This window comes from Chinchilla lanigera, unplaced genomic scaffold (genome assembly GCF_000276665.1).
Source record: "Chinchilla lanigera isolate Chin_1 unplaced genomic scaffold, ChiLan1.0 scaffold00031, whole genome shotgun sequence".
Classification (NCBI taxonomy): Eukaryota; Metazoa; Chordata; class Mammalia; order Rodentia; family Chinchillidae; genus Chinchilla; species Chinchilla lanigera.
In genome coordinates, this window is record NW_004955432.1 from 22,881,424 (window position 1) to 22,906,239 (window position 24,816).

At 40.9% G+C, this 24,816-nt stretch overlaps 1 protein-coding gene across 8 annotated transcripts in view; it reads left to right on the forward strand.

Moving 5' to 3' along the window:
- St7 (suppression of tumorigenicity 7) overlaps positions 1–24,816 on the forward strand; it is a 271,419-nt gene that overhangs the window by 215,679 nt on the left and 30,924 nt on the right. For 7 of the 8 annotated variants that reach the window (XM_013515988.1, XM_013515985.1, XM_005388126.2 and 4 more), the window contains 2 exons: positions 17,418–17,490; positions 18,927–19,029. In XM_013515988.1, coding sequence (XP_013371442.1) covers positions 17,418–17,490; positions 18,927–19,029 — 176 coding nt within the window. Of the gene's footprint in view, positions 1–17,417; positions 17,491–18,223; positions 18,360–18,926; positions 19,030–24,816 lie in introns of all 8 variants that reach the window. The other variant, XM_013515986.1, reaches the window with a different exon arrangement.

Below are 24,816 nucleotides of genomic sequence, written 5' to 3' on the forward strand. Positions count from 1 at the left end.
TTCTTGGACGGCGTATGGGCAGGTATACCAGTGCCCCCAGCTTTCTGCATGTCTTCTTTTTTTCTTGGTATAAGTGCATTATTGGCTGTACAGATTAATGGATGTTTTGTAGCAGATTCATCCATGCTCATAACATACTTTGATCCTTTGTGCTCCTCTAGCACCCTTTCCCACCCTCTCCCTAGTTTCACATATTTTTGGAGGGCTCAGTGCATATATTTTGATTGTACCCAAGCCCCCTACTGTCTGCTCTTACATACTTTCCCTTTCACCCTTGTTTCCATCCTCTTGTCTAATGACTCCCGTCTGTTTTCATGTCATCTTTTTATAGGTTCCACATATTAGAGAGAACATGTGATATTCGTCTTCCTGAACCTGGTTTATTTTGCTCAACATGATAATACCCAGAGCTCTCCACTTTGCTGTGAATGATAGAACTTGTTGATTTTTATGGCCATATATATATATAAAAACACATTTTCTTGATCCATTCCTTCACTGACCGTACTTAGTCTGGTTCCATATCTTAGCAATGGTGAATTGTGCTGTCATGAACATGGTTAACACAGGTATCTGTACAGTATACTTACTTTAATCTTTTGGCTCTGTACCAAAGAGTGGTAGAGCTGGATCAAACAGCAGCCCTATTTTTAGATTTTCAGGAACTTCCGTACTGATTTCTATAGTGGCTGAACTTATTTACACTCCCACTGGCAGTGTAGAAGAGTTCCTTTACCCTACAGCCTCACCAATATTTATTGTTTTCTGTATTCTTTTTTTATTTTAAAGAGAATAAAAATAACAATAACAACATAGAGAAAAACAAAACAATACAAAAGCAATAAAAATTATACAGAGTTTCACAACAAAATGATAGGAATTAACAGTGGTTGTTACATTACATACTGTTATTGTCAATGAACATGGCGGTATCTAGTGTCTTCTTCAGAGTCTTCCTTCAGAGTTTTGTAGTTTTCATTATGGAGTTCTTTCACCTCCTTGGTTAGATTGATCTCTAGGGTTTTTTTGTTTTTAAACTATTGTGAATGGAATTATCTTCCTGATTCCTAGTCCTTTATTGTAGATAAGCTATTGATTTTTAATGTCGATATTATGTCTTAAATCCTTTTTTATTACTTAGGTGGTTGAATTTTTTTTTTTTTTTTTTGGTGATACAGAATAGTGAGGTTCATTCTGGGATGTTGGAAGTGCCTGAATATTTAAGTAGTTTTTTGGGAAGTGACACAAAGGGAACAGTGCTGATTTTCTGACCTTTGCAAAAATTACTTCAGGAAATAGCAATGCACAAGGAGAAAAAAAAAACTTGTTTGGGGAAAGGAGCAAGGTAAAATGTATTCTCTTTGCTTCTTTCTTCTCCTGCACCATTAAAAACATTTGTCTGCATGAAACTCCTTGACAATCCCAAACTCCTTTGGTGGTAAACAACTTTAGGAGTTGTGGTTTACCTATTAAACCCTCAGAGCCTAACACACATTTTGTCATTTCATGGCAGTACCATGGGAATGTCACACCCATTTTTGTTCTTTAGAATGTTTGTATTGATGAATTAATAATTTTAATTTTATGAGTTTTATCATATTAAACAATGAGTGCTTAACAGAAAAAAATCATAAAAATAAAGTATTGAGTTTTTAATATTGTTTATAAAATCCATCAAAATTTTGAACATCAACTGGTTTTTGGTGTACAAAGTCTAAAAAAGAATATCAGAAATAAATTCCCATGTGAACTACAATAAAAATCCTAATAGACCTCTACAAAAGGAAAATAATCTTCAGTTATCACACCTAAGGCAGTCTGCACACATGACAACAGCATGTTCTATACATACACATCACTTACACTGACAGCACCTGTATTTTGCTTTCCTGGCCTTCTTGTAAGACGTACTTCACATCGCAGTGGTCTCGCTGTATAATAAGTGCTTAGAATAGACATCAACATTTTCACATGAGCTGCTTCCTTGCTTACAAAGCCTAAGACACAACATCAGCGATAAAACCTATGTGAACTACAATGAAAATACCAATAGAACTGTACAACAGAGTCTTTGCATCGTCACGCCCACAGTAGTCTTCACACGTGAAAATTGCATGTTCCATACACACCATGGCTTATTCTCATAGCTCGTCTGTACTTTCTTGTAGGGCACAGTCACCACTTCTTTGTTTTTCTGTTGTTGTAGTAGGTCTTGGGATGCTGTACCTGTCAGCTCACCAGTATGGTCCACAATGTTTTGCATAGTTTTTCCTCTGCTGTAAATGATCTGTTATGAGTTCCAATCGCAGTCCTCTAAGAAAATTTCTCCATGGTATTTTACACCTGTTATTTTCTTTATAAAGTATCAAACTATTTATGCCACACATGTTTAGGATCAAGTAAAACACAGCCATTGGCCAATGCTTCCTACTTTGAGTGATATTAGAGTTGATGTTTAACTCATCAACAACATCTGCTTTTGGTTTTGTTGTAGAAAGTTTCCATCTTGGGCTGGGTATTTAGCTCAGTGGCACAGCGCCTGCCTGGCAAGTGCAAGGTCATGAGTTTGATTCCTGGTACCGGAAGGAACCCCCCACCCCCCCAAAAAAGAAAGTTTCCATCTCAGGCTACCATTTAGTCAAGGTTTCCCTATCAGTATTTCCATGATGGTGCAATGTTGGTATCAGCAGTACCTGTTTGTTTTTCTTTGCCATATACAAAGCCAATGTAAATCTTTCTGAAATCCGAAGATTGTACTATACAATTCTGTTTTGCAATTGCAACATTTCATTTGGAATTTCTGCTTTGTTCCCGTGTACAGTTCCTGCGCTGGTCAACTTGTGCCCTGTTAGCAAATGTAACATCAGTTGGAAACTGGCAAACCAGCCGTCACATGTCACATTCTGATCAGCTTGGGAGATGGGAGCAACAAGTCTGTTCACAGCGTCATTCAGTTTATTACTGAATGAGTAAGGACCTGATCGCTGAGTTCAGGGGAAATGTCCAAATTGAAAACATATTAAGTCTTCACAAATACAAAGACGTAAATTTTTATGCTATATTTTAACCCATTGCTCTTCCCTAAGTCTTTTGCATTCCTGCAATCACCATGAAAAATCCCTGCTAAGTATAGCAGACCTGTGAATGAAGACTTTCATTTCAGTTAGTGAGGTGTCATAGTAAATACATCTTTAAATATGGCTGTTGATGCATATGGAACATTTGACTTGTATCTCAACCTTGCATGTTTCACAGCATCTTGTAGCATTTCTTACATTCGTTACATTTTCCAACTGTGAACAGCAGTGCTGGCATTCTGTCCAATATTTTTCCCCCCTGCCAGACCTTCACTATATTTTTGCACCTAGTTCTAACATTGGATGGTTCCATTTGGTTGTGTGGCCATTTTGCAACATTTCAACTATTCAGCTATGTACTCAGATTGCTGTTTTCTTCATCACATGAGTCAAGAAGCTCTGCGTTCCCTGTGTCTGTATCAGTCAATTCTTGCTCCATTGCACTGTCACAGGAACTTTTGCTCACAGGGCCAAAGTCAAAGTCATGATCATCATTGACATCTTCAGCAGCAGCAGCAGCAGCAGCAGCAGCATCCACTCGCACCACTCTTCTGTTAGGAAAGCATACATTTTACCATAATGGGTCATCTTCATCCATGCAGGGGTAATTTGGTGATTCACTTCTGACCTCCTCCAGAACTTACCAGTCTGGTTATTTGTGTGCCATTGTACTGAACTGAGCTACTTCTACTAGAAAAAACAAAAAATCTTTTTTAAAAACTAAGTCTAGAGTGGGGTGGGTTTTACCCTCTGAGTTGCTCAGGTAAACATACACAAAAATTGTTTTCTGTATCCTTCAGGGAAAGGTGCTGAGACACACAGCTAGCTACTGTTACACTAAAGTACAAATTTACAGTAGAAAAGTAAGGGATGTGTATGTGGCACCCTCTGTAATGCTTGGGTTTTTTTTTTTATTATCATACTACTTTGTAACTTGTGGTCTAATTTTGATTTTTCACATAAGATAACATCTCATGTTTTATCACTCCAGCCATTCGTCTAAAATGCTGTCCCTTCACGCTCAAGAGCTTTCATACTCTTCTACTTTCATTCAATTTAATAACCAACATAAAAGTAGGTAATTTTTACCCAGGTGGCTGGTCCTGGTGTTAGCCTGTCAATTCACACAGCAACTAAAATAGCAACAGCAGCAACAACAGCTAATACTTACGAGGTTCTTACAATGTGTTTGTGTCAGACGTGATTCTAAGCCTTCATGGGTGATCTCATTTATTTTCACCACAAGTGTATTTAGTGGAGCCTCATTTAAAAGATGTGTTATAGGTTAGACATGAAGTATCTTGCTCACAGGAATGGTCTAGGATGTCAGAGTAAAGCCATGTAAATGCTATGAGAGAAAAGAGATCATGAGAATGCTGAGGGAAAGAAAGTGAAAGATAAACACTGAGGTATCCCCTGCAGGCTCGTGCTTTAACCATTAAACACTTTCTGCTCGTGACTGTATTTTTAAAAAAAAGTTTTAGTAATACCATTGTTCTTGTTGTTATTACTAGCTACAGCTTATTGAGTAAGCCCCATATGGCAGGCACATCGCCTACATTAGCTGTATCCTCACCGTAATCTTGCCAGGAGGTAGTTAACCATGTTAGCCAGAGCAGAAACTGAAGCTTTGTGAGTTTAAGTAACACACAAGACTCCGCATTCCTAGACAGCTGCAGAGCTGGGATTCAGATTCACGTCCAGCTAGTTCCAAAGCCCATGTGTTTTCTATAAACGTGAGCCGCGCTAAAGGCTGACTGTCACTCTCACAAAGGCACGGGTCAGGTGGGCTGAGGAGCGGGTGCAGAATTCCAGTGATGTCAGATCGTCTTCCTGAAGTCCAGGGCACTGAGCACTGTACAGCAGAACCACCTGCGGAAGTGCCTTTTACAGTTCTCTTCTACTTATTATCTAACAGGTGAGCACGTCGATACTCGGTTATATTTCCGAAACTAAAAGTACAGCTTTCTGCCTTCATTTTACTCAATTGCATTAGTCACAAGGAGGGTTTGATGTATAGTGTCCATTTAATCTGAGATTAATCTTGTTTTTCTGAGTCATGCTATACAAACAGAAATGTTTTCAAGATCATGAGGTCACCAAAGTCTTCTTTTAGAAGCCATTTCCAAAGTAGTTACAAGTTTTGGATTGTCCTTCAAGGAAATTTATAGACCATCTAGGTTGAAAACTTTAGTGTCAAAGATTAGGATGGTAGTGTAAAAAAGTACTCATACAATTCCTAGTAATCATTATTTGTGCATTTTAATTTTAGAAGAATCTCATCACGAGTGAATGTGAATGTCAGTGTTGCATGTTACTTTGGGGAGATCTAGTTCTATGTGTCTTAAGTGATTCCAAGGAGAAGCCATGGGCAGTGTAGAGAATGTGGGCCTGCTTGCCTGTCCTCAGTGAGCTCACACAAGGTACTTTGCCACTTTGCCTTCTAAGCTCCCATTTCTTTCTCTAGTGGTGGAATCAAGGCTTAGAGAGGCTAAGTAACTTGCTCAGGATTGCACAATTGGTAGTTTGTTGTAAGGATGAAAATAATTTAATACGTGCTGAGTGTGTATACAGAGTAAGATAAGAAATTATTAGATGTTCTGAGGGCCCAGACTAGTACTCCTGAACTTGATTGACTTGATCCATCTTGTTCAAATAGAAAACAGTACATAAAATATTAGTTGAAATATGAAGATAAGAGCCCCATATTTTGCTCCCCAAAAAGTCATTGTCATGGCCAATTTTAAGTCTGTGGATCTTACCGGATGTATGTATAGATATTTGATAAGAACTTCCCTGTAAGGAGTTTCTGGTGTTTTTTATAGTCATGAATATTTCGTAAGTGCAACAACCATATCAGAACATCAGGCTCATCCTAAGCTGACATTATTACCTGGTACTGTACAATGCAGTTCTTTTCCCATCTTTTAGACAAGGATTCTCTTCAAGCATCTGCCTGGCACCCTTGATCTTTCTGTGACTGCTGCTCCAGGGAAGGGAGCTGGGCTAGGTTCAGGATCGCTAAAGAGACTGAGAGCATTTCGATAGTTCTTTTGCAAGTACACCCGACGTTTGTGGTGTGTGTTTTGGAAGCTGCTGTGCCTGTGGCCGTCAGAGCACGTACCGTGCTTGCCTGTGAAGTGCTCGTCTGGAGGTTTGGACAGCGCGACACTAGAGTGTCAGTGATACGGCTCTTACTCCCTGTTTGTCTTACTCTTCTCAATCCTGAGACAAAATACCCCACACCTAAGGTTAAAGGAGGAGAGGTTTATTTCATCTCACTGTTTGTAGAGGTTTCAGTCCATAGTCACCTGGCTCCACAGCAGGGTGGTGTGGAAGAGGGGCCTCACAGAGGAGAAGAGGAGATAAAACAGTTCATGGCATGGAAGGCAGAGGGCATGACACAGCAAGCAGGAAGTGACAAGCAGTACCAACGGCATACCCCTTTCTGTCCCTTATATTCTATTCATGCTAGGCACCCTTAATCCTAGCATTGCACCATGAATCAGTGCTAGCATCATATCCTTAATCCCAGCATCATACTCTAGATCCAGCTACGTCTGAAAAGCCCCATCTATGACCATGTGAGGCTTTGGGGGGACCTCTAGATACAAGCCATAGCACGGGTCCTCCTGACATATCAATCCCTATGTTCTTGCTTACTCCTCAAACATAAATGGAAACAGACTAACCAAAAGATAGCCTATCAACCAGCTATCTCAGAGCACTGTGATGATAGCTGAATAATTCATTCTTGTTGTAAGGCCTTAGGCAGTGAACAAAGATTATAAATTTTTTTATTTATAACTACATGCTGACTCTGCAAAACAGGACCAGCAAAAGGCTTATTCTTTGATAGTGTCAACATAACCTGACTCCTTAATGATTTTCTTTACAACTTCTGTTTTTAATCTACTGGGGTGAAAGTATTTCCTCCAGTGTTAGAAACATGCTTGAAGTGAATCCTTGTATAAAAGATGGGCAAGTGAACCACATGGCTGCTTCAAGGAACAAAATAATCATCAACTCTGATACCAAGGACTGTGCTTTAGGCCTTTAAACATGAGTCAGTGAGAAACGATGGCCCTGTATAGCTTTGGACTAGATGCTCTACTGATCTGGACACCAATAGTTAAATGTGCCCAGAGGACTATCTTTTTAGTTCACGTTAGAACAAATGAAAGGCTATCAGGTGAAAGACTACAAATACCATGAGAAGTCCTAATAATAGATATCATTACAATGAGGACCACATGCATGTGAAATTTCTGCTCTGATGATGGAGAAGACCTTTTTCATGAATGCATACATCTCTAATTCACACAGTTGGCACATGCCGAAACGCTCTAAGGTTATGTTGGCTTTAGTAACCCTTACTGTTCAGTTATTGTCATTTACCAAGGGTAACATTCCTCCAGCTAGCCATCACCGTCATGGGAACTGCCCTGTTTGGTTCCAAGGCACAACCACGGAAGGGCCCTGCGACAGACCTTCTGGGGAAGTCCAGTCCAGAAGTTGGAAGTAACATCTGGTGTTTGGCTTTTAGCATGAGACTAATTTTTCTGGCTGTAGCTGAATGCATGTTGCCTGTCATTCCCCCTGCCCAGAATTACTAAGGATGTGTAGAATTTCCCGATTGAATCATTGAAATCCCAGGTGGCACTTTTTTTTTGAGGCTCTTGTGTATCAATGCTTTATTTCTTCAGTGAATTTTTTCCTTTGGTTGAAAGGGGAGCTTGTTGGATGGGCTTTTTGAAGGTGGGGCGAAAAGATCTCACAGTGTCTGCAAGCAACAACAACAAAAACCCTAAGGGTAGAATTCTGTATTTCCATCACATCATGAATAGGAATAATCTACTGAGGAATAACTTACTGAGGTGTTCCCTTGGAGGACAGCATCATGTAATGGAGCACATCACAATCCGCAGATGGGGTATGCAGGAGAAATGGACTGCTTTTTTTGTTCATTTGTTTTCAATTTTTGTTTGTTTGGTTGGCTTATGATTCCAACAGCATCTATGAAGACCATATGTGTTTAATTAATAAGAACTTCAAATATATCTGGTATCAATTTATTGTCTAACCCAGAAAAGGTATACATGTTGAATACTCCCTTCCAAAATTTTTGGGACCAGAAGTATTTCAGGTCTTGGAGGTTTTTTAAAATTTTATTTCCGATTATTTGCATAGTTGAGCATCCCTGATCGGAAATTCTGAAATTGGAAATGCTCCAAAATCCAGAACTTTCTGAGTGGTGTATAAAAAGTTCTAGGTTCATGGGTATTTTAGATTTTGGATTTCCGGATTCAGGATGTTCCATCTATACTTGGTACTTCATAATGCTAAGGGATTACAGAGAGCCATTAGGATAATTGTTTCAAATTATTTCATCAAGTGTCCATCAAATCTGTATTATTCCAAAGATGCTCTTAGGTGCTTCTGGATTCAGAGATGAATATGAACTATTCTGTGTCACTGAGTTTTCACTCTGTTAGAGGAAGGTGTTAAACTGTGTACACACACACATCCCAACACAAACGGTGCTTGAGAGGATGATCGGTCCTGAGCGGGTCTGTTTGAAGATGCTATGGCTGATGTAGAGGAAGGAAGCCTTTGAAGGCAACCCTGCGCTCTCTGCCTCTGTGACCACATACACCGGGGAACATCTGTGATTCAGAGAGTGAGTCGGTGGATGGAGAGGTCAGTATGACATAGTGTCCTCATCGTCAGGCGGTTTGGAATTCACTTATCTGCTAGAACATTTCAGAATAATGAATATGAGAATTAACCCTCAGTCATCGTACCTTTTGCATAGAATAGTGATGATCCATTTTAAAGTACAAAGAAGTCAAGTAAAAAAGATTATCTTGGAAAACCGTTTTATCCTATCTAAAGTTTTGCCTCATGAGTTTTTGTTCCAAAATTATTGCATTAATTTTTTGCTATTATGAGCCATTTCTGACTTTTGAAAATTCAAGAGTCATTCTCCCTAAGATGACCTTTCCTCTCAGCAACATCATTCCAATAAAGGGTCATGAAGGAGCCAGGGGAGGTGTGGCTTGCCTTCCTCGTTTCCAGCCAAAGACTTCTACTTTTCTTCAGCCGTTTAGCTTTTACTGTTTTAAAATGTCTGCCCCATTTTTTCATTCCACTGCTGTTTCAAATAGACATCTAGATTAGGGTACCAATACAGCGGCATACATTATGCTGGTGTATAATTCAGACAAGCAAAGATAATTTAGACACATGTTGAGAAATAATACATTTCTGAGTCCTAAAAACGCCCATCCACACTGGGTGTAAGGACTGATTACTTTTAGCTTCCAGGAGCTAAATTAAATTAAATGTTTCTGAATGTAGGGAAGCTGATGTCAAGAGATTTGATATTATAGTACATCAGTTTAGTATTTCATTCAACTGATACTGACCACCCACTATTACCTTAGGCGTTGTTTTGTGTTGAGGGTACAGAGTAATGAAGAAGCACACCTTTTAGTCTTAAAGAAAGCAGAAGTTAAAAATAAGAGATCAAATAATTGCTGTACATTGTAAGGACTGTGATAGACGTACCCGAAGTAGAAGGAAGCAAGGGGAGCAGGGAAAGCTTTCCTGGAGGAGGTGGTGTCTGAGCAGAACCAGACAGTGCAGGTACTTGAGCCAGAAAGAATGTGCTAGAGGGCCCCGGGGCACGATCGATGTGACTTCTGCGAGGGGCCCCCTGTGACCCACAGAGCGGGGGGACAGAGGGGGGCTGTAGGAAAGGGCAGTAGATTGCACGGGTGTGTTAGGCGGGGCCAGACCTCAAGCGTGTTGGAGTTTGTTGTAAAGGCTGCTGTGAGATCTGGAGGCAGCTTCAGCAGAGGAGCTCCAGCTTTCAGCAGAGCATAGAGAGGAGGACAGAGGAGGAGAGCAGTAGGAGATGGGTTCACATTCTGCCCCTGGTTGACCTGAGGTGGTTGAGAGATGAAATGGTATGGCTGCTCTCAGGAATGCCCTGAGGAGAGTGCTTCCGGACACTGAAGTAAAGCGCTGCTCTGTTCTGTCCTGAAGGGGAGGGGGTGTGCAGTTTTCCAAGCACTAGTACAAAATTACTAGAATTTGGTTTTTCTGCTTGAAACAATAGGTGGGAATCCCATTACAGGGTTTTTAAAAAATGAAATTTTGTTTATTTTCTGGTAATCTCTTACTGCAGGAAGCTGAGGCTCATACACACTAAGTGTAACCCTCACATCATCTTTCCAGTGCGCATAATTTAACAGACATTGAAGAGTCTCTGGAGCTCATGGAGCTCAGCAACACCCACCTTGTTCTGCTGGGCTGCAGCAATGCGATGACAAAAGGGAGTGTGGAAGCAGGCAGGGTGTCCATCCATACATTAAAGATTAAACTTGGAGATAGTGCAGTACAGAATGTATGTGCTTATCATGTAGACAGATTTGTAAGTTGCATTTGCTGAAAGCATGTGATGGATGTATGCCTTGTGAAACTTCAGTGCTGACTAAAGTAGGGCAGTGCATCAGAGTAATACTCCGCATTTCCTAACAAAAAGAACCTTAAGCAAAGGAGACTAATAATAACAGTACAAGACAGTAACAGTAGAACATTAGGCATGGCCATGTTGTGTGAGTACAAAAACAACAAAAACCCAAAGCTATGTTCTTTTTTTAATTCAGAAAAAAATGTAAACTAATAATGGAGATTTACGAAACATAGTTTACTTTGTGCTGATGCTGTTTGGGATAGGATATCAAGTTTTTTGTTTTTGTTTTTGACATGAGAGTCTCACCAAATTCCCCAGGATGGCTTCAAATTTGCAATTTTCCTACTCCAGCCTCCTGAAGTAGCTGGTACTTTGAGGCATGGATTACCCCCCCCCCCCAGGTTGGAAATACGTTTAAGGGGGGAAATGGTGCAGGAAGAATGGAAGAGGCTAAAAGATGAAATTATTATTACTGTGAGTAGAGAAAGATGCACAGGAAATGCAAATGAGTGAGGTATGTGAACAGACCAGAAGGACAGATAGCTAAGTAAGTGTATATACAAGTGAGTATAAACATGTAAGTGGTGTTTAGGGAGGCTAAAGTCCAGAAGAAACAAAAGTCTTGAGACTTGCATGTCTAAGCTATTTCCAAGAAAATGGTGAAGAACATGTAAGAGAATACTGAGGAAAACATAAAAGAATGACGGTGGGGTAAACAAGACCTGATGCTGTGAGCTGTGACAGGCCGTGGGGGAACCGGTCAGGGCTGTGGGTGATCAGTTACTGCTCACGAGAATATCAGTTAGCTTCTCCGGGCTTGTGTTTCTTCACCTGAAAAAGAGAAAGATTTGCGGGGGAATGATGTTGACACTCTTGGGCCTTGTCCAACTCCTTGCATCTTATTTTAGTATCATGTGGAGCAGAAAATAATGTGTTAATAGTGTAAGAAGGTCCAACTAGTTACTCTATTTAGTTTCCTTTAATACTTCTGAAGTTTTTGAAATTTCAGCAAATAAGTGAATCCCGAAAAATTATATAAAGTGGTTGTCATTTATGAACATTTAGGAAGAAGGAAGTGATTGAAGATACAATGTGGGTATATTAAAGAACTGCTAAGTAAACAAGATGAGATAGTGGATGTGAAAATATTTGCAGTCTATACAATAGCGTTTAAATGTTTATCTTACTACGTTAATGGTCATTTTTCCCTTCCTTTTTCTAAGTTGGAGAGATGCTGTAGAATTATTTGTATCTTTGTTTAAGTAAAACATTTGATAGTATCTAAATACTATCCTTTTAGGTAATGTGGAACAGTGTAGCCACAATGTCTAACACATGGTTGCATATATATCATTGCAGACAACTGCAAATTGAAGGAGATCTCTAGAATGCCATTCCCATATTTTCTCCTTGAAATTGTCTTTGTCAGTTTTTATAGAAAAAATCAGGCATTGGATGCGATCCACTTACAGTCATGTTGTGCTGTCCGTGTATTTCTTAGTCATCCTGTGCCTCGTTGTCCCCAGACAGTTCCTGAGAGGGTTGCTCTGTGGATTAAGTAAGATGATGTGTTTAAATGACTTAGCACTGTGCTTTTCACTTAGGAAGTCCTCAGCAGATGTTAGCAGTGATTTAGCTAGTAGCAATGACCACACAGGGAAGGGATCTTGATGTGGATGGATGCAGCGGGATGGGGGCAGGAGCTGAAGCAGGAAGGTAACGTTAGAATTTTAGGTGTAACGAAGTCCTACTGAAATCTTGCTTCTAGGCTTTCCAAATTTCAGAAAGTTTCCATGGCCTGTGTGACGGAGGGAAGAACTACATTTGGCTGAAACCAGTGTGAACAGAATGTGAGGGGTTTTGTTGGCCACACGATCGTGGGAACAAATGAGGAGTCCCAGCTGCACCAGCCAGGGCCACCCTAGCGGGTATTTGGAACGGAGTAGCGGCCAAGCCTCCGCAAGACCGCGCATTTCCCCCGAGTTCCATACTGATCATGTCTTGAGAATTTAGAGGAGTTTCACTTCTAATTCTTACTTTTTAAAAATTACCTATTGTCCATTCACAAAAATAGGTAAAAAGTTCTGAAGAATATGTCAACTAGGAACTGGAAATTTTATCTTGGAAAATATTAGTATAGAGGAGATATTTTAGCTATCTTAATGTTTGAAAGACTGACATAAAAGTAATGATTCTGTTTTGTTATGGAAGGCAGAATTAGTGATTTTTAGATAAGTATTTGTAAAATAGAGTGAGGCAAAATGATAAAGGGCAAATAAAATATGGATGTTAGATTGCTAAGAAAGCCTAGCTTCAGGTGACTACCGACTGTAGGATTGTTAAAAATATTAAATATTTATGTTGAAGTATAAATTGTATATATGGTATGTGACAGGCACAATATTAAGTATAGTGAGGAATGACTTTCTACACACACACACACTCACACACACACACACACCAACCTAGAATGAAACGAACTTTCCACAGCCTCAGATGGTTGCCTTATACTCTTTTCTAGCCAATAACGGCCATCCAACCCAGAAATAACCATTTTCCATATCCCTATTGTCAAATACTAGGTTTGTAGATTTCATGCAACCACCTCTGAGACACAGCTAAGCAGTTTCCAGTGAACATTTGCCTTCTGGTCCAGCAAGTCCATTTCCTGCTGCATATCCGAAAGAAATGAGGTTTTTAAAGCTTACATAAGGGCACCGCAGCAACCATATTCACAGCAGCCTAAAGCTGGAGAATAATGCGAAGGTCCGTGGCAAGAAAATAAACAGGTAGTACACTGACAGAAAGACGTAGTGCTCAGCAGTGAAAAAGAATGGCGTAATGCTGCATGCTGTGACGGGGGTGCGTCTTAACATCGTGCTGAGGGAAAGAAGCCGGGCGCAGAAGAGCTCACACTCTGACTGCGCTTGTGTGACATTCAGGATTGCAGCTTTTAATGAAAAACTTCCAGACGATTCGATTTGCATGCCTAACACATTTGGAGAAATTTCTTCCCCTTTCAGAAGAAGACTTATATGACCATAAGATGGCAAAGAAGTAGAAGGAAAATTGAACAAATTCCTGCAGTCACCAGCTTTGTTTAAGTGAAAAACACTTAGTGTTCCTTGTTTCTGCAGTGAATAATAAAATTACATGAAATCTCATTTCCTGTCTTTTTATTTCCTCCTTGAATTCTAATTCTTTTCTTTCTCTTTTTGGCTTTTGGTGCTAGAGATTGAACCTAGGGCCTTATCCATGCTGAATACACATTCTACCACTGAGCTACATTTCCAGCTGAACTCAAATTATAATTCTTTGTTTTTTGAGTTCAGGCTGGCCTTGAACTTGCAGCAGTCCTTCTGCCTCAGCCTCTCAAGTGCTGGGATTACAGACGTGTGCCACCATATTTGGCTTCTAGCTTCTGCTTCTTAAAAGGACTTTTGGGTAATGATAGCCACTTAACAAAAGGCAGAAAGTACTGCAAATGTATGGTCTGTTCATACAAAACTAGATGTTTCATTTAGAAAGATTTTTGTGTCTCTTCCTCAAAATACAGTGTCTGAACAAATTACAGGCAGTATTGGGCAGCAAGTGGTTTGCTGTTTTGCTCTGCTCAGAATTTCAGATATTGCCATTTTTATCACTACTGGATAGCCATTTTCTTCATCTTATCATTGCATCCATTTTCTTAGTGATAGAAGCATGAAATCATAGTGGGAAGACAAAACCAGAAAGAACAGATTAACATCACAAGGGGACACATGTGAGGAAGGACAGGGAGGGTGCAGGTAGAAAGGGGTGGCCCGGGGGAACTTCTCTGTGGTGATGGGACAGTCCTGCGTCTTGGTGGAGGTGGTGGGTACGTAAACCTAGATATGGGATGAAATTGCTTTAGACTTGCACGCTTGAACACTGTAAAAACAGTGACAATGGAGAAGGTCTGTAGTACTAATGTCAATTTTTTATTTTTGATATTATACTACAGTTTTATACGATGTCATCATTGCAGGAAGCTGAGTGAAGCATTCACAAGACTATTATTTTGACAAATTCTTGTGAGCCTCTCATTATAGCAAAATAATAAGTTTAAGTTCGTAATAGGCAATAATAATTATTTAGAGGGGCAGGAACGGAAGAGGTATGGTTCATGGTGAAAGCAGCTTATAATAACTTTCTCCTAATGGGTGTGTGGTTTTTCTTAAAAGTGAGACAAAAGAGAAGTTTCTGCACCTGATTTGGGTGCAAGGCTGCTGTTAGAGTAAAACGTGCTAAGAGGTGATGTCCTGCGTCAGGCACATTGCGAAAGGAGCACAGTCTCACCAGGGTGTTTAAAAATCGTTGTGTCTTACAGAGCTGCAGGCTGACCGCACTCGATGCCTTTGTGCTACCTGTGTCTGACTCCACCAATGCGTTTGCACAGGAACTTGCTTCAGATATTTTGTGGAACAGATTTCTTTCCTCTAGCATCCTTGTTATCCTTTAAAAATTTAGTTATTACATGTATATTATGGAAGGCGTTGGAAATAGAAAAAAAGTAGCAAAAATGGGCTATAATCTTACCAAGCGGAAGAATACTACTAATACTTAGTGAATTCTTATTTTGACCTTCTTATCTCTTTGTACAGAAATGCTTCTGAAATGAATACTCACACTTCTTATAAACTTACTTTACTTATTTATATGTGTACTTTTCCGCCAGATCGTTCAGGTGTGTCCACCCTCTAACAGGATGGCTCTGTGGAGTTACGCACTGTGAAAGTGTCGCACCTTAACGCCTTGCCTGTGATTGGACAGTTAGGCTATTTCCACTTTTCAGTCACTAGGAACAATGTGCTGAACAGCTTGTGTGCATATTCGTGATTATTTCCTTAGAATACTCTTAGAAATGGAATTGCTGAGTAGGCAGAATGTAAAGGCTTTCACTTTATATCGTCAAACTTCTCTGTAGAAAGGCAAGCGCCATTTTTAAAAGTGGAAGTTATAAACCAAGACCTTATTTGAAGAAGATGCTCTACATGAAGGGAAATTAGTATCAGTTTCTTTAGAGTGGTTTATCCTTCCTAGAGACAAATTTCCATTAACAACTGTATTTTTTTACAGAGTTGACAGAAAACCACTGAAAATATCTAAATAAGCAAGTTATGCAAGAATATTTAACTGTTTTAAACTTGTTCAGTAGTAGCACAGAGTAACAGTGTAGCATAAAAGACGGTAGAAGTCGCGCACATGCCGCTGTGGAAGAACGCAGAGTTTTCACAGAGCTGCGTTTCAGCTTTTGAGACTGTTTAAAATCCAGGAATATTTACTTTAAAACTTTATGCCTATGCACATATGCCTCTTAGTTTACACACAATAAAGGATTAGGAGTTTTTGTAAGTGGAGAAGATAGGGGACCGTAGTCCTGGTGTTGCTGATTCCGGTTGCAGTTGTCTAGCTGTGAATGTCCTGATGAGGGGGGAGCATGCTTCTGGGTTAGAGATCTCCTTTGATTTGGCATCGCTAGTTCTTTGCTGGAACACCTCTGTTCTGTCTGTTTCTGAATTTCCAAGCGGTTGAAAATGTCTGTTTTTTTTATTAAAAGTAGTCCTCAAAATACAATTTGACCTCTCATTGAAAAGCTGAGTCCCTAACAGAAGGTGTTGACTGGCAGGGGAGGCTCTCCCTTGTGCTGAGGCCGTCGAGTGATTGTGATCATTGTCTTGTGCCTTGGCTCCATCCTGGGACTTTTCATGGACCCCCACTCCACAGAAAGGTGCCAACTTGACACAGGAGGAAGGAGGAGGGATGGAAACAAGGCTTGGATAAGTTTTAAAAGTATAAACTTGAAAAAGCCTGAGCTTTTAAGTAGAATGTGTGTTATCCAGTTTTATGCTTCTAAGAATGTTTATCAGGTAGACCTAGAGACAAGATCATTGTACCTTTGTAAACTCATCTGAATCTCACACCTGCTGTTCCTCCTTTTGAAATTTTCTATAAAACTGAAAGAAACATTTTTTGGTTGACAAATTAGACTTTACATGACAAGGGATTCATCATAGATTTGAGTGAACAAAAATTGTATTCTTTTCTAAAGATTTCATATGTACATATATAGCCTTGAAAATTATTTTATATATAGATGTATAATTAACTTTGACTTATATTTTTAACAATCACCATTAAAAGTTTCACATGAACTTTTTGGAAAAAATATATACACATATTTGGTGATACTGCAGCGTGAACCCAGAGCCTTCACATTGGATTACATCCCCAGGCTTATTTAGTTAGTTAGTTTTGAGACGGTGTCTCACCAAGGCTAACCTCGAACTTGTGATCTTCCAGTCACTAGAAGTGCAGATATATGCCACTATGCCTGTCTCATTTCTTGAAATTGAATTTAAGGGAAATTTAGTTTAAATTTGATGCTAAAAATAATTTATTTAACTGTGTAGAGTGTTTTAAAGTTAGGGCTTTTTTCATATCAGTCTTCTATATCCCTGTTGAACTATTTTTAAAAATGAAGTAGTCCTATTTACCTTTCATATTACAGGTATTCATGTAATACCTGAACATATATTTATAGCTATTCTCTGCTTAAATACAACGTATGAAAATACGTATTTTAAAATGGAAAATGATTACTGAAGAGTCAGTGTGGTGGATTTTAAACATGAATTAATCACAGAAACAAGAATTATTAGTTTCCCTTACCACTTTGATACATTCAAAGCTAAAGTTCTTATGTAATGTATGCATTAAAATATTCCTAATTTGTACTTTATTGAACTTACATAATTAAAATGCTCATGTATTAAAAATCATCATTACTCTTTTCATTACAAACTTACAAGAGTTCCTGCTTTCTTTTTCTCTAACAGATATAAGCTTACCAAAGTCGGCCACAATATGCTACACAGCTGCCTTGCTCAAAGCAAGAGCTGTTTCTGACAAGTAAGTGAGTAAGAACTCGCGTGGGACCGAAAGCCTGACCAGACTTGAGGAGACGTACTGACTCTGAGGGCTTTCTCTGGAAGTTTCTCTCAGTCTCTGAGACCCCTGCTTATGAGCATGCATTTTCCAAAGCCTGCTGATCTTTTCTGTCACTGCTACAAGGAGGAAATCTGCATTCCCCAGCCTTGTAGGGGTATGTGGGTCCCTAAAGAAGGAGTTACATGACATTCCATGCCTCTGAGGTGACTTTTTTTTTTTTGGTGCCAGACAGTAAATGCCGTGAGGCCTGCTTAGGACTTACACAGAATGTTCTTTATTCATTTTTGCATATTCCTCTTCCTATAGCCGTCCATAGCTGGGTAACGTAGTGCGGCAGAGGGGGCGGTCTTCTCCCATTCTCTGCCTCAGTACTTCCGAATTAGCTCCCCACTCGAGTTCTGCTTCCTTGGAGATGCTATCTCCATGGGACACTTGCCTGTTTTGTTCAGCCAGGTGACTGTGGCATACAGAATCTCCATAAACACCCACGGGTGACTGCTAGGTACCGTAAACGAGTACAGATGGCTTAACTGTTTTTGAGTTTATAAATGCTTCCATTTCCCTGACACAGACCCTCTGTAACATTGAAAAGCAGAGAATAGGAAAACACCTGCCGTGTCAGACAGGTTTGCTGTTAAGTGTGTGTGCAGTTCAAGACCGAAGTAATTTTCTTTCATTCTTTTTTATCCTGTAGATCGCCAGTACCTACTGCAACATCTTTTCTCCCTACACAGCGACTCCAGCTTGGGAGGGCAGGGCCAGGGTTGTCACAGCTTCCCCTGTGGTGTCTGCCTGCCAAGCACAGCTCTGGAGTTAGCCCTGGGTGTGAGGTGAGAAAGAGATTGCATGGTCTGGTTTTTTTCATTCACTTAGGCAGGTGTCTCGCCCGCAGTTTGGGCACGCACACCCCCTGCCGGAGCAGCCCCAAGCAGGCTCGCGGCTGCTGACGCTGCAGCAACTTAACCCTCCATCGCAGCACTGACTTTGGGTTGGGAGCCTCCTTTAAAATTCTCCCCAGTTCGGTTTTTAACCAAGTGCGCTCTTCTGTAACTTAGTTTTCTCTTTTTCCTACACTGTCCGCCCCTGTCAGTCCTCTCCCTTGTCCCCACCTAAGCAGGTACTTTGTAGAAAATTTAGATTAGCTATTTAGACAGAAAGACTTGACAGCTGAATGTAGTTCCTGCCATGATTAGCTACAAGCACGCTTTCCGCTTCCGCTGGGGTTTCTGTTGGCCTTGGTCTGATGGGTCACGCAGAGGCTCCGTGCAGTGGAAGTTTGGAGAGCTCGTGCCCTTGGCTCGCCTGGGTTGTATGGGCCCTTGACGTGTAGATGCCTTGCTGGGTTGGTTCCCAGGCAGTGGTCCCACCTGGATGGTGTTTGTCTTTCTGCTTTTCAGATTCTCTCCGGAGGCTGCCTCTCGGCGGGGGTTGAGCACTGCAGAGATGAATGCAGTAGAAGCCATACACAGAGCCGTGGAATTCAATCCTCACGTGCCAAAAGTGAGTCTGTGGAATCCCCCAGGAGCTCGTTACAGTAACAGAGAGAGCGCTCATTGACCACAGTGTCATGTCTCCAGTATTCCCAGCTTAAAACACAAAACAAAAACTGCAACCAACAAATGTGGAGGCCCTGCAGAGTTTATAATCATTAAGCCTTCTTTCTAAAGTAAAAGCTACAGTCAAGAGGCCTTGGGGCTGATGGTCAGGCGTCGTCACCTAATCCGTAGACCACACAGGCAGGCCAGGTCAGGAAGCCTGAAATTGGCTAAGTAAAGAGAGAGAGAGAGAAGGAATCTCTCTCCATCCCAGGACTTCATCCATTTGATAGGAATTTCACATCAGTTACAGCCTTATACAGACCAGACTCAGGAAATAAACCTTGTGAATAAAACTGATAAAAAGTACTGACAAATGTGACATTCCATGTCTCTGTAAGTAAATGGTAGTTAGTTGGTATTGAAAAGAAAATAATAGGGAAAACTTTAAAGTTAGTAGTATTTTGATGTGTGATTGCTATTTTAATAAGTGTATGTACAGTAGGAAATATTTGTCTTAGTTATTCGTCATATAATTCTTCAATTTAGAAGCACTTCCCATGTTTTATTTTTCTGAAATTGATTTTCAGGGAATCAGATTCAAGCAGAGGGTATTTCTGTAATCTTTTGTTCAGCAGAGTAGATGTGTGCTTATAGTTTACCCATGGTTGAGTACCTGGTCCATGCTAGGTATGTAGCTGAGGGCCCATTTCTGTTTCTTGATATGAAGTGCATCTTAACCTCTAAGAAACCACTCCTGCAGTTCACATCAGGTATACAAGACATAACTTGCTGAAGATTTACTGGTAAAAAGTGACAAAGGAAGTTTGTTGTGTTGCTGTGGTACTACAGCAAGGAGTGAGATGTGTGTATATGAGTGGTTTAGGGAGCTGCCTGCTGTATTTTTTTGATGTCTAGAGTGACAGAAATAAATGATCTAGTATATAGTAATTCTTGGGGTTTTATCAAGTTAAGGTCATTTTTTCACTTAACAGGGAATTAAAGACTGCACAGTGCCGTGTTTACATGAGGAGGTACTTGTGTACTCTCCCTCTAGTGGGTAATAACCAGTAGTATGTACAGACTTAAGTACTAGGGGCCCCTCAGAATTAGGAACCAAGTCTTACTTGCCTAATTACCTTGAACAGAGCCTTACAATCCTGAGGTAAAAGGCAGAAAATCTGTACAATTCTTGTTTGTTAGCTATTTTGGTTGAAGTATTCTTTAATTCTGTGATAATGGTCTGAAATGACTGAAATGCTAGAAGATTCTTGAAGCCCTCAGAAATAGTTTCAGCTGCCTTGGAAGACTTGGATACAGTCCGTTGTCACTCCCAGAAAATAGACTTATTCTGAAAGTGGAAAGACTTCAAATATTTTTTATTTATATTTTTGAATTGACACACAGTACCGGTAATTACATATACTTATGGGGTACAGTGTGGGATTTCAATGCTTGTATACAATATGTAATGGTAAGATTGATTGTACTCCACTTTCTAATCTTGAAATATAGGAGATAGGGCCACAAAGTAAACTAATTCCCCACCACTTTGCTTTGTTGTTGATTGTGCCTAGCAGGAAATCTCTTCCTCTGTTCATATTTCCACGGGGAAAGGGCCCTCTGAGTCACTGGTCTCACTGTGCAGAATTAACCACGAAACTGTGCACACATACATTACATAGAGGGTGCCGTAAGCATGTTGTACACGGAGCTTCTGTTTGTTGAATAATACTTCAGCAAATACACATGCACACAAATTGATGCCTTGCTAGGTGGAGGAAACCTTAATTTGAATAAGACATCGGTGAAGGATATAAACTCTTGGATACTTAGTGTAAAAGAGGCCTTCGAGATCATCTTCAAGGTCACCTTCGCACCAAGCTTGACTCTGATACTGTGATAATTAATTTTATTGATTTCTATATGAAAGTACATGTGCAATCTCAGTTATTTTTCATAAGAGCATTGCGAGGTGTATCATGTTATTATCCCTGTTACACAGAGAGGGCACTGAGGGCTTGGACAGACTAAGTAACCTGCATTTGATCCGGTTGGCAGATATGAGATAGACTAAATCGGTTCCGGGTTACCTGCCCTTGAATATCATGCCCCGCTGCCTCTCAAATGCTGCTAGGTGCCGAGCCTCAAGCCTGCGAATGAGGGCGGGCACACTGCTTCATCCGATTCCTTGTGGACATTTCAGCGTTGTCAGAATGTTAAACACTACCAGGCCGGCTTTTTCTCTGTCAAGGAAGTTGTCAGTGGCCCACCACAGATATTTTTAGTATTTACTTACTATTCTGCCTGATTACAGTCTACTCAGAAGAAGAAAACTACACCAGGTACAATAGCTGAGAACTACCTCCCATAATTTTCAGCATAGTTTGATGTGGTGTCCCGTCAAGCAAGCTGTGTTGGTCGCATTTCACAGTCAGTGATCACTGTTCGTTGTTCACCCCGGGAGGGTGACTCGGAAACTCGCTTCACCTGCGAGTGAGTGTGAGGCGCGAAAGTCCTGCTTCACACTTCACCCCAGACAGGGGAGTAAATAAAAACAGTAAAAAGCCACAGCTCTCTGCTCTGAAGGACAGCCTTGTAAGCAGGGAGTTAGATGTGAAACACTAGGATTTCCGAAGGTTTAGGTTGCCGCAGATTAGTAAGGAGGAAACAGGCACATAGACTCGGCATCACAAATCAGATCTGTTCCTCCCCTGCCAGAAAGCTGCAGCTGTGTCCCCGGCTCCCACAGATGAGGGTACAAACTCTCCAGGAGTCTCTTCATGACCCTTCCTAATCTGACCCAACTTGTTTTTCATTTTTCCCAGCTCCTTCTCGTGTCTGTTCATCATTCCAGAGACATCCTCCCTCCTTTCTCCTTCGCTTCCTCTGCAGAAACCCTACCCATCCTTTACCCCCTTTATTTTCCTTTTTTTGAAAACAGTTGTAGGTTTTTAGATTTTAATAGTCAACTGGTGGTTTTTAAGAACTGAGAAGAAAAGTCAAAAAACAAAGATCTCTAATCCGTTGGAGGAATTTCCTGCTTTGTAATGAGATTTAAATTGAAGCTTTTCATTTAAAGAGAATATTCTCCGTTTTTAAAAGAAAAATTTCACTCATGATGCTGCACAAGTGCAGGTCTACACTTATCTATGTCTTCATCTTAGTTTTTTGGATTTGTTTTTTCTTCCTACAAATACGGTTTTTGGTTTTTCTTTTGCCCTGGTCTTCCTTAGCAGTTCTGAGCTCTACCTGGTGGGGTGGTAAAGATGTTTCTACCAGCGATCCATTATTTCACATAGGTCTGAGTGAACTAGTGTTCATGCGCTCTTGGCACTGTAAGGCCTTCCTGTGGGGAAACACATGTGGGTTTAGAGGGTGCGACATTAACTTCCTGATGGTGACAGAAAAGAGGCTGCCTTCTGTGTGGCTACAGCTCTGCTCCCACTGAACAGCAAATCCCCATTTCCTCTTCCCCCAGCCTCTGGCAACTACTGCTCTAACTTTAGCTTGGGAGAGTGTGACCACGGTAGATACCTCACATAAGTGAAAGCATTAATATTTATGACTGACCTATTTCACTCATCATAACGTCCTCGAGTTTCATCCATGTATTAGCCTGAGACAGGATTTCCTTCTTTTGTAGGGGCAAATAATGTTCCATTGTAGAAATACACCGTATGTTTTTTATTCATCTACCCATGGACAGTGAGGTTGTTTCTACCTCTTGGGCTATTGTGAATAATGTTGCAGTAAATACAATAATGAAAATATCTCTGGAAGCCCTGTTGTCACTTCCTTTGTATGAGTATCCAGAAGTGGGATGGCCGGATCACAATGGTAGTTCCTCTTTTAGTTTTGAGGAACTTCCAAGTGGTTTTCATTTGTGACCTGGCATGTCATATAACCACATCAGTGCACTAGAATTCTGAGTCCCCTGTATCTAAGGCAGCGCTTGTTATTTCCTTTATAGTGGTAACCCTAACGTAGGTGTAGCATAACCCTGTTGTGGTTTTGATTTGTATTTTCACTCAGTTGTTTCCTTTGTTATGCAGGAGCCTTTAAGTTTGATATAATCCTGTTAGTCTGTTTTATTTTTGTTGCTTGTTCTTTTGGTGTGTGCTGTGGTTTATGTCAAGAATGTCCCCCAAAGTCTGCAGGTACTCACAGGCAGGGCTTTTGGACGGTGCTTGAATCAGAGGGGTGAGAGAGCCGACTTGCCGCTAAGAGCTGGGTCGGGTAGGAGGAGGCAGTCGCTGGAGGCGCCGTCTGGAAGAGTAACCTCCCTTCCTGGCTCCAGGCTGCGCTCTGCTTCCTGGCTGCGGTGAGAGGAGCAGCTCTGCTCCCCCAGACCTCTCATGCTCCTTCTGCCGGGGAGCCAGCTGACCATGGACGGAAACCACTGCAAAAACGAGCCCCACAGACTCCTCCTTTACGTTGCTGGTGTCAGGTATTGTGTTCCAATAACAAGAAAGTGCGTAAGACAGTGTCATAGCCAAAAAGTCATTGCCAAGACCAGTGTTCATGAAGATTTTATCCTATGATTTCTTCTGGGAGTTATATAGTTTCAGGTCTTACAGTTAAGTCTTTAACGCATTTTGAGTTGTTTTGTGTGTGTTGTAAGATAAGAGGTCAGATTTCATTTTGTCGTAAGTGAGCACCAGTTTTCTGAGCACCATTTGGTGAAGAAAATGATTTTATCTCTTGAGTGCCAGTGTAAACATCAGGTTCACACTACAGATAAACTTCTGTAGTGAACTTCTGGGCGTACAGTTTTCAGTTTTTAGGATTATTTCTGTAGAGTCGTTTTTACAGAATAAGAATTACTGAGTCACCAGTGGAAGCAATATAAGGTTCTTGATATTTTTCACCTCCCATCAGTAGTCAACTTCTTCATCATTTAATGACCCTCATTGAGCAGTTTGCTTAAAAAGGAAAAAAGAAGAGCAAGCAATTAGGAATTTATCAAACACAAATAGAATTCTGTTCTTTTAATTTGCATTTCCTTGCCACCCTTAAGGTGGACCGTTGTTAGATATTTACAGTCATTCTGTTTAAATTATCAGACCCATTATGTAAGATTTCTATCATTACTGGGAAAATTCACTGAAAGCGATGACCTCAGAGGGCTGACGACCAGCGACCAGAGCGACGTCATGCTCCTCATCCGGTGCCTTTCCACTGCGTGCCGGCTATTTCGTCATCTCTTCTGTTTCTGTGCTTTCAGCCTCAGGAGAGATAGAAACACAGTAGTAGGCACATACCGCACCACTGCAGCCTGGAAAAGAACAAGCAGAGAGTGGAACAGAGTCACCGCAGTGCCTCTGACCTTGAATAATGATCTCAGGGTCCCTTCAGGTCTCCAGATTTGCAGCATGTTCTGGCTGTAGCTTCTCTCCTCTGGAATTTAGCAGTTTATACCTGCTTAGTAAGTCCATCGCTTATGGCTGATTGAAGTTGCTTGTTTCTGCCCTGTGTTTGTATTCTTGTTTTGAACATAATGCCACTCCTTCCCACCCCACCCCACCACCCTCCATCCCCACACAGACCCGTCTTGGGTGAGACTCCCCCACCCTGAGCCCCTGCATTTTTCCCCTGTGCGTCTGCACTTCCTCAGGTAGAGCAGACCTGGAAGTCTGTTCTGGACATGGATGAGGCTGCCTCATGAAACACCTCTGCTTTTTCCACCTTCCTGTCCCTTCATTCCTGCGGAGGATGTCCTTTGTGTTTGTCAGCCTCCTGTGTCTCTAAC